Genomic DNA, 12,307 nt, shown 5'->3' on the forward strand with positions numbered 1-12,307 from the left:
AGTTCTCTCAGTGAAAATCACTTGCCAGGGGTAGCACGGGCGCCTGCGGTACCGGAGACGTCGTGGCACGTGCAGTAAACTCTGTGTTTCTTAACGCCACAACATGGTATTGTCCTCTCGGGCGTGTCCGGTTTGCCGCCAATCGGTCTGGACGGTCGGCTGGCAGCCGTTGCAGTTTTTGCTCTCATTGCACTAGGCAGGCCGCTGGCTGAGGAGACTACTGACTCTTCTCCAACGTCCGCTGCTGTGTTTTTAGCAGCAGAAGGTGCGTCATCCGAGTGCGGGCTTTGGCTAGCTGGTTGCTGCTACCAGCTAGCGAGGTCATCTGTCTTCACTCGCTCCGGCTGACAGCGGTGTCTACGAGTTTCTGTCTGTAAGATACAGGCGCAATGGCAAAGCAAAACACCGCCTTTAAGGGTCTCTTTGCCTTGGAAAAGTGGTCACTCACTGTTGAAGTAGCATCTACAGCGGCCTCTTGGAACTTGCGTTTCCTCTCCTTGGGAAGACAGGATGTTTCTCGCTGTGGCGAACTAGCTTTCGTATCTCAACATGCTGACGCAGTGGGGCTTAACCGGTCGCACAGACAGCACTTGGCCTCTTCGTCTGCTCACCTTAGCAGCAGGCCCCCCTGGAGTCCTACAGATAAAACTCCGCCAGCCCGCTGTACTTCCGTTGCGCAATTTTTTGTTCTCATTGCTCGGTTGCCTGAGACCAAGACGGACTGATAACTGAGCCAATCGGTACGCCTGGAACTGTATTGTGAGGAAATCTGCAGTTTAGTTCCTCACTTTCCAGGCCTACACTACTGGAATGCTTCCAGGTTCTTCTGGCGCCAAGAAAGCCTGGGCGATGTCTGAGCTGATTCACCCCCGTGTTTGAAGCCCGGACATCGGTCGCAGGCGACATCGAGGAGAAATCTGAGGTGCTCCAACTTCACTACAATCCCTTCGGGCGAACACTTCCAGTTGACTCAGATCGGCTTGAAGGTGCTGAGTTGCAAAGCTATCCTGTCTCTCTTTTGCTTGCTTTATGCTGCCAAAATGCGGCTCCTTTACCTCTCTGAAGTATTATTCTGGTTCACTGCCGTACTGGGGACGGCCCCATCTCTCCACCTTGTGACGGCGGTCAGGGCAGAAGAAAGTGCAATTCCCCCTGACGGTGGACGTCCCGGGAGATCACCTTCGAAGAAGCTGTCGCCGTCATTGAGCCGGTCCTTGGAAAGCCTTCGATTCGGGCAGGGTACAAGACTGGTGCCTGTCGCAGCTCATGCTAGAGGTTTCTCCTTGCCACCCGGAAAGTGGCGACCAGCTGGTCGCGTATCCGAGTCTCTTGCATCTGAACGGCCTCCCTCCCCCCCTCCGAGGTCTGATTCTTTGCAACCAGGTCCCATTGATCCCGGACAGCCGGCGTCCCTTCGTGCTCGGCGTTACTCGCTGCCTGCTGGGGACCTAAGAGACCGGAAACGTACTCTCCGTTCCCGGCGATGGTCTTTTCCGGCAGCTGTGGAGGCCCGCCTCCGCGGACCCCTTGCACCTCTCGCCGCAGCGGTCCCCAGTTCTCGAGATTCTCTGCCTCGTGGCGCCGAGGCCCCCCCAGCTTCAGTTGCTCCGGTGCGTCCCAGTGTGAGGCCTAAGCAACGAGGGCAACCAAGAGAAGAAGTTGCGCCGGGCTCCCGAACTAGTTTGTTTGAGGTGATTGTTGATACGGGAGCTAGGGAGGTCATTTCTAACGCCGCACGAGATGCTAGGGAAGACGAGCAGGCCAGCACTGATCTACAGTTTATCGACCTGGCGTTTCCCATCGCGAAGGGAGAGCACTTTTTTATCGAGGCTCTTGAAGGAGGCCGACCATTTCTCCCAATGAAATTTCAGCGTGAAGGCGTGTTAGGACTAGGAGGGAACGGGATTGTTTTTGAAGCCACTCACACGGCTACAGGGATTAGTTTTGCCATGAAAATGCCCAGAATTCAAGACAAAAAAACCGTCAGGGAAGTGTCGACATTCCAGACGATGGCTCCATTGCAGCGAAAACGCCTAGTAGACAGTATTCACAGGAGAATGACAGTCGTACTTCAGGAATCCAGTATCGGTGAGGTGATGTTCAAAGGACAAAACGCCGTGGACGTTTTGGAAGAAGATCACTTCGTCATACCTATCCAGCCAGGAGCAAGGATCAAAGACAAGGGTCCTTTTCTTCATCTTGCTGATACAGTTCTTCTCAACCATGTGGGGATTTATCCAGTCGGTTATGCGAGTGTTTACACGCTCCTTACTCAAATTGAAGCATCACGAAGGCTTAAGGAAGAAATCGGGAGACAAATGATTCAGGCTATATCAAACTTGGAGAAGAGAGGATGGTTGCATGGAGACGTCAAGTCAGATAATTTCTTCATATTCCCTCGGGGTATCGTAGCTCTGGGTGACCTGGCGAATCTTTCGCCCGCAGTCGACGCCAATGGACGTCCCGTGGAGACAGACTGTTCAAGGCGGTTGGAGTATGGTTCTCCTGCGTACTTTGCCCCTGAGCTAGCCGACTGTATACGACGACAGACTAAGCTTGTCAGGACTCCTCCTACGGAGTGGTGGGCTCTGGGCGTAAGTCTGTATGAAATGTTCTGCGATATGAGGATACCTTACAACCTTGATCCGATTTTCGATAAATCCCTGACATCGTTTTTTGATGCCTTGAGAGAATTCCCAGTCGTGAGGCCGATGCTGACCTTCGAGAATTGCGACATCGGCGTGGATTGGCAAAACGTCATTAGGGGACTCCTTGAAATTGATCCTCAAGAGAGAACAAGCCCTTCATTTCTCCTGGAGAAGGCTCCTGGAGTGGTGCAACCGAGGGCATCACCCCCAGCTGAACGAGAGGGAGGAGCGTCAGCAGCAGTTGCCCCGTGAGGATTGTTGGTTGGAGTTGTTCATCTATAAGAATCAGGAAAGAAAATCGTGTCTTGATTCCGATGTCTGCCTGGCAGAGGGATACATACAGCAGGACATGTCTCCAGGAAGTACCCGGTTGTATATGGCTCCAATTTCCAGTTTGAACGTTGTCGTGTTTTCATGATGAAAAGTATAATAGATTTGCTTGAATCAGTTCACCATGTATACTGTTATGTTCTTGTATGAACGTAACTCTGTGTATACATAGATCTGTGACCGCTGCAGCAGTTCCATTGCAGGGCGATAGGTAGTGAAAGAAATGAATACATGTAGCGGAAGCCCTGTAGGGACGAATGGATGCATGCAGTCGTGTACGCGTGGGGATGATAGATAGAGGCACATTTGATGTGCTCATGCACTGCTAAGTGTAGATATGTGATTTCACGTAGAAGTAGATTTCTCTCTCCCTACGCGTATTGATCCGAAAAAAGTAACACCGTCGTGAGTAGCTACACGTAATTTGGTGTGGTTCTGCACGGTGAATGGTTTTTTTTTTCCTCCGCCTTTTGCGGCACATTTCCTTTGTGTGTGGTGAATTCGACGCTGAAGTGGGTGGGGGACATGTCAGTGGACCACAGGACCTGCTGCTCGTGTCTGCAAACTCTCCTTTTATGCTCGTTTGATTGAAGTAGCGACGGCTGTGGCCGACCCTTTTCTTCAGTTCTGGTTGGTCGTGGTGATCCGTAGTAGTTTCTGCAACACGGAACCGGCACAAAAGGAAAACTGTGTCTCTTGTCGCGCCACGAACAAGAGACAGGGTGTTCGCTTTGTGACTGAAAAGGAAAGGCGGAGGGGGAGCGGAGAACTGGATATCAATGCGGGAGACCCGCCGGCTGACTGGCACGAGTAAACGGATTTCTACGCTAACAACGATACACCAGCTCTTACTCGTCGGCTTTTGCGTTTGTAAGGTCATGTCACAAGTTTCCATCGTTCCACTCGGTAGTGCCAGGGAACAGAACGCGCGAGCGTCAGGAGTCTGTCTTAGACGGATGAGAAGAAACAATCCCCTTCTGGTATCGTGAACCCTAGCCGGACTGGGCTAGGGTTACGTCTCTCTCATCTTGCTTCTTCAGCTGTAGCTCAGACATAACACTCCACAAGAGACTGTTGGACCTCTAGAGATCTTGCTGCTGTCATTAAGACGCAACGAGGGTAGCACGGGGTTTTGTTCAGGAAGATGATGACGCTGTACGGCTCGCAGATGGAGTCGCGCTCCTCGCTTCTTGAGTTCTGTCGCCTTTGTTCTGGCGAGATCTCTGGGGCATATCGGTTTGTCTTGATCGGGAAGTGGTCTTTCAGTGCCGACGGGGAAAATAAAAGCGACAAGATTCAGTTTGGGCGCCCACTACGGGGACTGAACAGTGGCTATATACTGATGTGAACTTCCCTGACCGCTGGTCTTTTCTCGGACTTCCGTAGGCGTCAGCCATCGCACGTGTCTTCTTGACCCCATGACGCACACGGAAAGCGTTGATCGACCGAGGCACAGAGCCGTCTTCGAGAGCTCGGGGTGACTCCAAGAGATGACTTGAAGTTGCGGAGGACTTTCAGGCATATGCCCTACTGGAGTGGAGCCCCTTCTTCGCCACAAAGGGGTCGGCTGTGTTTTCGCCTAGCACAGTGACTCCAAAGTTTCCAGCAAGCCCGAGTGTTAGCATGAGTTGGTAGAGTGTGTGTAGACACAAGGGAACTGATCACTTCACCTCTTCAGTGATTACCGCAGACCCGCGGAGTAATTCTCTTCCTCTTGGGTCCGCTGCCGTCGGAGCGTGTTGCTCATTCTGGGTTTGCGGGGCGGTGGCGCCGATGTTGAAAGAGGTGTAGCCAAGAGTCCCCTACTTCACTGACACGATGGATGCCGCCAAAAGAATAACAGGCAGAAAGAAAGCTATGGCGACAAAGAACCCCGGGCCGATCTCCTTCTTCGGACCCTACACTAGGTACCAAAATGACTGCTGAGACAATGGCACCTCCCTGAGTTGCAGCGCCACGCGTCTGCCCACCGCCGGCCCATCCTGCAGCACGACCCTACCTCGTGACGACGCCTTGCGTAGAGCCAACCGGATTTGGCAGGAGCTTTGCCTCGCGTACCTTTGTTGGCATGGTCCCTTGATCGCGCGATATGCACACAGGACTGCGTTTCTCCGTGAACAAGTTCAAGTGCAGCTCGTAAACAAGTCCTCTCGCGGATTGAAGGCGTACATCGTGGGAGATCTCAGCTACTGCTGTCTCTCTGGGTCGTCGTCGCCTGGTCCTCCGGGAAAGCACGTTTCCCAAGGAGTCTCTTTTCTCATCCTGCCTTGCGACATCTACGAAAGCGGCGGTGCGCGGTCATGTGATCGGGCACACCACTCAGTACTAGCTAAGCCTAAGCCCGAAAGTATGGTACAAATACGTAAACTAACTGCTCCTGAACCATTGGCGGCTATGCGCCTTAAACATCAGTGCGCGGCAAGGCATGACAGATCAGGAGGAGGCGTCGCCGAGTGATCACTTGTTTCAACGTCAGCAGGCTCGCAAGTCTAGGTTACTGCAGCTGGAACAGACAAGATAGTACTCTTTGTGTCGGTCAAGACGACTGTCGCCACTAGCTTGCCGTGTGCAGCCAGTATCTCTGCGGCAGAGTTTTTGCCAGACCAGTCAAAAGAGTTGTTGGGTGTGGCAGAGTTTCTCTGCTATGCCGATTGCTGAGGAAGCCCACAGCTGCAGGGAGCCTTACAGTCAAGGGAGGGCTCTGAGCCTGCTGCTGACACGCAAAGCGTATGTGCGAACCCCCGGCCCTGCGCACTGGGTACGTGCCATGGCTCAGAGACGTCCTGACGGCGGCAGCCACGTGATGGCAAAAACAAGGGGGGAGACGGTAAAAGCAGAAGGTTCTGTCTTCATTTTCATCAAAACAGTCAAGCCCCGTCATGAGGCACTAGGCTAGGTTACGGTCTGAAAGTTGTCGCCACATTCTGCGGAAGCTCGAGACGGCTCGGAATCAGTACGGAGGACTGCCCCGGAAGTGGGGACGAAAATCACGCGCGTGCGGGAAAACGGGTTTGGCATATCCTCCAATGAAGATTGACGACAATCAGCTAGTAGGAAAGCTATCCCGCGCAATCTCAGCTACTGCTGTCTCTCTGGGTCGCAGTCGCCTGGTCCTCCGGGAAAGCACGTTTCCCAAGGAGTCTCTTTTCTCATCCTGCCTTGCGACATCTACGAAAGCGGCGGTGCGCGGTCATGTGATCGGGCACACCACTCGGTACTCAAGACTGAACACCCGTGTGTGTGCTTTTTCCTTTGAGCAGGTGTTGAAAAACCCTTTTGCGCGCCTGAATACTATCGAAGACGCGCTACTTTTCTTCTCGCCTTCTCGTCTCTCTGCACAAGAGTGGAAGGACCCGACGAAGAGGAAGAAAATGATGAACCCCGACTGCGTAGGCGATGGCCACAGATGCTCATGGAAGTGAGCGATACTCACAGAAGTGCACATGAAGTACAACACTCTACGCTTCTGTCAGAAGGCAAAGCATACAGGAAGAGTCAGTCATTCTTTTGGAGATGAAGAGGACTGAGAGAAAAAGAAGTGCGAACATCAGTTCAAGCAATCACAAGATACGCCCGCTACCAGCATACAAGATTGTGTCTTCCAAGATCGGTGAAAACTGACGAGTCCTCCCAACAATCTACTTTTCGCGTGCGTGGGAGAGCTTCGGATGAAAAAGAAAGGCAAGAAGCACACACGAGCTAGCTGTTGTGTGCAAGCACAGGGCATGAAACCTTTCTTACGAAGCTTTTCTTGTCGTCTTTCATCTTTTTTCCAGAGCTTCAAAAAGATGACCGAACACAAAGACGGCGGAAAAGATCTCAAGGCCCCACTCAGGATTTCACTTTTTCCTCAACTCTGTTTATCCAACCATGTTTCACCCCGTTAACCCCTCAGTTTGTTTGTCTACACCTCCTCGCCTTTCAAAAGGAACGTTCTTCCGTTCTTTGGCCGCCAGCTTTCTTTCACAGAAATCCTCCGAGAACACGACGCTTTTCTCATCGTCGTTGCAATCTTCCCCATCATCGTCTTTTCCTGTTTCTTTGTTCTCTTCATTTGGGTATTCTTCCGGCGTCCGTCGGTTCGCTCTCACCAGCCATCTTTCTTCTTGTTGTTTTTCTTTTCTTACACCCTCCTTCAAAAACATGTCGGTGCCTACTGCATCTTCCGTTTCTTCTGCCATCCCTTCATCTTCCTCATCATCTCAAACGGAAGCTTTGGTGAGAAAAGCTTCTTTGTCTTGTTGCCCATCTTCTTACTTTCCGCCTTTCTTCTCTCCTTCCCTTTTTAGCATCCCACCTACCTCTGACGATGATGGGAAAGCACCACCTTCATGTGTCTCACCTCCTTGCATTCGTTTAGTGGTGACGGATTTGGATGGGACTTTACTGAATTCTTCACATAAAATTTCGCAAGAGAATATCGAAGCTTGTCGACGCTTGAAAGAATGTGACCTGCTCTGTGCTTTTGCGACAGGGAGGCCTCTCAAAGGGGCCGTGAATTGTATAGGAGAAGAGACCCTGAAAAGAATGAATGTTCCAAATGGTTATCCAGGGATTTACATGAATGGCTGTATGGTGTATGGCAGAAATGGAGAGGTTTTACATGAAGAGACTTTAAGTTCGCAGATTCAATCGATTCTGTTTGATTTCTTTGACCAACATGGTCTCTGGGATCGGATATGTGGATATACGCATGAAGGGATCTTCTCGACACATAATAATCGATACACCCGACATACACATGATACGTATCATGAACCTGAGCCTATAGTTCTTAGCCGAGAAGATTTTCGTCGGACCCTCTTCTCTAAGATCACAGTGAATGGAGATGATTTCCATATTGATGGCTGTCCCATGAGAAGAGAAAAACAAGAGAATATTAGGACAGATGTCCCAAACGCTGAAGGTGATCTTTCTCAGTGGAGAGATATGATTGAAGCTCTTCTTGCAGACTTACCTGCTCGTTGCGTTCAGCCCATCCCTGGCAATATCGAAGTCATTCCTCGTGATATCTCCAAAGCCAAAGGCATTGATATTCTTCTTCGACATTTAGGGGTTCAGAAAGATCAAGTTCTTGCCCTAGGAGATAGCGAAAATGACCTAGAAATGTTAAAGGATGTCCCCTGGTCGATCTGTGTAGGCAATGCATGCAATTCAGCCAAGGAATGCGCCAAATATTGCACCCTCTCAAATGACGAGAATGGGTTTGCTCATGTCGTCAATATCATCTGCGATGAACAGCAGCAACAGAAATCGAGAAGAAATCCGTCAGCCTCTCCACAGCCTCCTCATGCGCCTTCACCTTCCTCGTCTCGCTGTAGTTAAGAAGTCCAGAGGCAGAGATATCTATGTAAAAGGAGGTAGATACACTTTAAAGATATCTTTGTATAGGGAGGTATATACACATAGAAAGATGTCGATGTATAAGGAGGTATGTACAACAAAAAGGTATTCATGTGTAGGGAGGTATATACACATATATAGGTATCGGTGTATAAGGAGGTATATACACATGGAAATCGATACTCGAGATCAACTCGTCCGTCTGTCTGTGCTTCTGTCTGTCTATATAAGCGCGTTTGTTATGTCGAGAATACTTCTCTCAGTGTATTTGTAGAAAGAAAAGATGTAGTCTCCGTATATATGTACAGATGTAATCCCGACTAGAAAGTCTTTTATTTGGAAGAGAAAGAAGGTTCTTCATTTCTGGGGGTGTCGCCGGGCATCAGAAGTGATGGGGCTTCGATGCTTGCTATGCATGCGGGCGGTGAAGGGAGAATCGATCATGTAACTTCTCTAATGAAAGGAGAAAAGATAGCTCTGCAGTAGAAAGGGGTTCTTTGTGAAATCTGATGTATCGGTATCTCTATTCTCATTTTCTTCCTCTTTCTCTTTGTGTTCCGTCTATCTACAATCTATCTATCTATCTTTAATCTATTTATCTATCTCTTTGGAATGTTCTGTGGGTCTTTCATGTGTTTGGAGATTGTTGCGGTTGCTGTCTATGGGAGGGGAGACACCTGCTACATGCGATTTAGGCTCTTTGCAGGGAAGTACTTCTAGACTTCCACAGACTTTCTTTCTTTTCTTTCTTTCATCCTGACGTCATGATCGAGTTTGCCTTTTGCGTACGTCGTTGGTCATATGCGATGCTTGCGTTTCATTCATTCTTTCCCCACAGCCCTTCTTCTTTCCTCCTTCTTGTTTTAGCGGGGTGGATGGCTTGAAGAAGTTGCTCGAGATCCCTTTCCAAATAGGAGAAGAAGAAAAGAGATAGAAAACACATCCCTTACGTCAGAAAATGCCGAAGACTTGAATGGGGTGATGGCTGGATAGATGAAGCTGTGTATGTATGAAACTGTATGAATGACTACGTATGTCTGCATGTATGAATATATATGAACGACTATGTATGTGTTGTGTATGTAGTAGGTAGGAAAATGTCTGTCAAGCGCAACAGGAGAGATCTTTGAGTTTGGTTTGTCATGCCTTTTTTCTCATTTCGATCTTGCCCCAGTTCATCTTTGGTTTCTCTTCTTCCTTCCTCGACTTTGTGTTTTCGAAGTCGCCGAGAAGGAAATCTCATCGTAGCTCCAGGTCTATGTACACCCAAGAAAGTAGTAGTAGTAGTAGTAAGGGCTACTCGATTTATGTGTATATGGAAAGTCTTGTTTTGTTAGATTTAAAATTGGTCGTTTCTCCTCTTTTTACCTTCCACGGTAGCAGACCTGGCTTGTAAAGTCTTAACTTGCAAGTCGGTTTCTTCTCTTCTGTAGAAAAGCGGATTTTCTCCTCCTCTCTCTCTCTCTCACGAGCTTCTCTCCGAACATCTACAGTATGCACTTCCTTCTTCATCTCCGCTACGCACATTTCGGCTCTTCTGAAGAATGTCTATCACTTCAAATTTCCCTTAAATGTGAAAAACACTCTGGAATACACATCGAATGTCTCTTCCCAAGAGGATCCAAACTTTTTCTCTCTTTGAGAAGATGAGGGCGACTCCCGCTGGCAGAAAGAGTCCTAAGATCGTCAGAGAGAGGAAGTTCAACCACCTTCTCTGAGGAGATCGATTGAATGGATAGGTCTATGACGACAGCAGATGAAAAGAAATGGAGAGAAAGCATATGCTTATAGACGTATACGTCTGCATAGATCTCGGGTCGTTGTAGGTTTAGGCTGTAGAGTCAGTTATCATTTACAGGCATATACACAATATACATATATATAATATACATATATATATATATACATATATATATGTACATCTGTGGAAGTATGTACCTCTAGCTGGAAACGGATACCCGTGTGGATGTCTCGAATATAGCCGAATTCGCATACATCTATCTCTAATCTCGTTGTCTATCTATAGGTGTTGTAGTGTGTGCCCTGTGCCGCCAAATTTGGGCTATTTCTAAACTTTCCCCTACGGCTCTGGGCCGACTATTGATCGATCATATGTAGATGTATTAGGTGTATATTGCAAGTCCATCTACCTAGAGGACCGCAGTGATACATATGAGGCTGTGTGTGGATCTACGTGTTCGCAGCTGTTTCTATATACTTGAAAGGATATCTACATGCATGTATTCTATATACATGTATATATATCAATGTCCATACTCTCGTGCCTGTATACATACCGGAATGCGGATGTACTAGGCACATATGGACGGCTGACTTGGTGCATACCTCTCTCTCTATAGAGATGCCCGTCTTTATATATTTATGGAAGCGCGCGTACATAAAAGATATATATATATATATATTTAGAGAGAGAGATGTGTGAGTGTATAGGACGATCTATGTGACCGAAACGAGGCGTTTGGAGAGAGCCTTTTTGTTGCTACTGTTGTGACTCGAGTTTCTGATCTTCCTCACATAGAAGGAGAGAGGAGAATGATTACGAAGAGAAGGAGAAGAAAGCGAGTGTATCTCTCAAGGGAAGAATAACGATGAATCTGTCCATACCTCTTGCCTGTATACGCATGTACACCCGCTGAAGATATGACACCGTCAAGAACGTTGCCGATTCTTGTGCGATAAAGAAGAAAAAGAAAAACAGATGAGAGAACAAGGAGATTGAGATATATATATACATATATATATGTACCTTGCTCTCTTCTGTAAGAGACTCTTTCACATATATGGTTCTCTACGGCGAAAGACCCTCTTAAAGAAGCTCATTCCCTCTTTCTTTGTTTACATCCCTCTCTTCCTGTGTGTGTTCGGATAGGAAGAATTGAAGCTTACATTCTTCATGACACTAAAAATAGACGATGATATAGATAGATATAGATACATACAAATAGATAGCTATATATATAGATTACGGACTCTGTGTATCTAGGTTGGCACGTGCAAATGTAGATACATATGTATAGGCGGTGCTGCTCGATGCTAATACACGTAGCGGACATGTGACAAGACTCACGTCAGCGAGAGCTAGGTCATCACAAACCCGTCTGCTACGTTTCGTGTATGTTTTCCTCGGAGAATTTCTTGTCTCCCTTCTCTCTTTTCTTCTGGACTTTTCAACGAGTCAAATAGAACAAAGAAATTACAGCTTCTCTAAGACGACAGACTAACTAAGGCTGACCTGCCGATCAGAAAGAGACTCTTAGTGATAGACGTGAAGATTCTCCGTTCATGATGACTTACACGGACAACTATTCGATTCGCTGGCGTTTCCATCCATTAAGATGCGTAGAATACTGTCAAGTCACCATTTCCATACAAGATACACGTATACCTATGGAACCACCAGCTCTCAGGTGTATGTACGTACAGCCAGATGGTGGTTGCGGCAACACAATGTATTCCAGTAGTCTATCCAAATTCTTCTCTTTCGGGGTTGTCTTTCTCTTCTTGACAGCCTTCCTGTGTACATCTGAGGACGAAGAAAGAACAGAAAGGTTACGTCGACGATTCCCGTACAGAGTGAACTTGATAGAGCTCAACCCTCTTTCGCAGCAACGCTCAGAAAGGCGACAGCTCATGTGACTTTCTGCGCTCGGGTCTTCATATCTTTTCATCGAGGTAGCTCTCTGGGAATAAGAGAGTCGGAGAGGACCTTGTTGTATTCTCAGGAGACAAGGCAGAGAAGGGAAGCGTGAAACAAAGAAATACACGGACCATTCACACAAACGGACCGAGCGACCGACCCATGAGGATGGATGTCTCTTCATTTGTACTGTGCATGCGTTCTTCTTTCAGAGTCGCTTCTTTCTTCCGACCCACTTCTCTTCTTCTTCACGTCTTAGACTGAGAGGGCCTTGTTTCTTCTTCTCCTGACATCCCTGTTGTCCGCCCCTACCCTTCGTTGACAACAT

General features: G+C 48.2%; 4 protein-coding genes across 4 annotated transcripts; 2 read left to right on the plus strand and 2 right to left on the minus strand.

Annotated features, from left to right (window-relative positions):
* Window positions 1–143: 143 nt before the first annotated feature.
* Window positions 144–3,697, plus strand: CSUI_007762 (rhoptry kinase family protein rop32). Its single transcript, XM_068067906.1, has one exon. The coding sequence runs from the start codon at window positions 1,041–1,043 to the stop codon at window positions 2,898–2,900; it is 1,860 nt and encodes a 619-aa protein (XP_067920119.1). The 5' UTR covers window positions 144–1,040; the 3' UTR covers window positions 2,901–3,697.
* Window positions 3,698–6,269: 2,572 nt separating this feature from the next.
* CSUI_007763 (cof family hydrolase subfamily protein) lies at window positions 6,270–9,616 on the plus strand. The gene has a single exon (XM_068067907.1). It carries the CDS (start codon window positions 6,849–6,851, stop codon window positions 8,301–8,303), a length of 1,455 nt encoding a protein of 484 aa, XP_067920120.1. The 5' UTR covers window positions 6,270–6,848; the 3' UTR covers window positions 8,304–9,616.
* Window positions 7,232–8,018, minus strand: CSUI_007764 (uncharacterized protein; the record flags this gene model as incomplete). The annotated part of the gene is made up of 2 exons (XM_068067908.1): window positions 7,232–7,496; window positions 7,936–8,018. Coding segments are annotated over 2 exons (348 nt in total), but the record flags the coding sequence as incomplete, so codon positions are not given.
* Window positions 9,617–11,594: 1,978 nt separating the features above from the next.
* On the minus strand, window positions 11,595–12,226 carry CSUI_007765 (uncharacterized protein). Its single transcript, XM_068067909.1, has one exon. The coding sequence runs from the start codon at window positions 12,161–12,163 to the stop codon at window positions 11,693–11,695; it is 471 nt and encodes a 156-aa protein (XP_067920122.1). The 5' UTR covers window positions 12,164–12,226; the 3' UTR covers window positions 11,595–11,692.
* Window positions 12,227–12,307: the final 81 nt, after the last annotated feature.

Source organism: Cystoisospora suis (genome assembly GCF_002600585.1).
Source record: "Cystoisospora suis strain Wien I chromosome Unknown contig_4176, whole genome shotgun sequence".
Classification (NCBI taxonomy): Eukaryota; Apicomplexa; class Conoidasida; order Eucoccidiorida; family Sarcocystidae; genus Cystoisospora; species Cystoisospora suis.

Coding starts and splice junctions, on each gene's coding strand:
- CSUI_007765 (XM_068067909.1), bottom strand. CDS start 12,163: ATGAAGAGACATCCATCCTCATGGGTCGGTCGCTCGGTCCGTTTGTGT.
- CSUI_007763 (XM_068067907.1), top strand. CDS start 6,849: ATGTTTCACCCCGTTAACCCCTCAGTTTGTTTGTCTACACCTCCTCGC.
- CSUI_007762 (XM_068067906.1), top strand. CDS start 1,041: ATGCGGCTCCTTTACCTCTCTGAAGTATTATTCTGGTTCACTGCCGTA.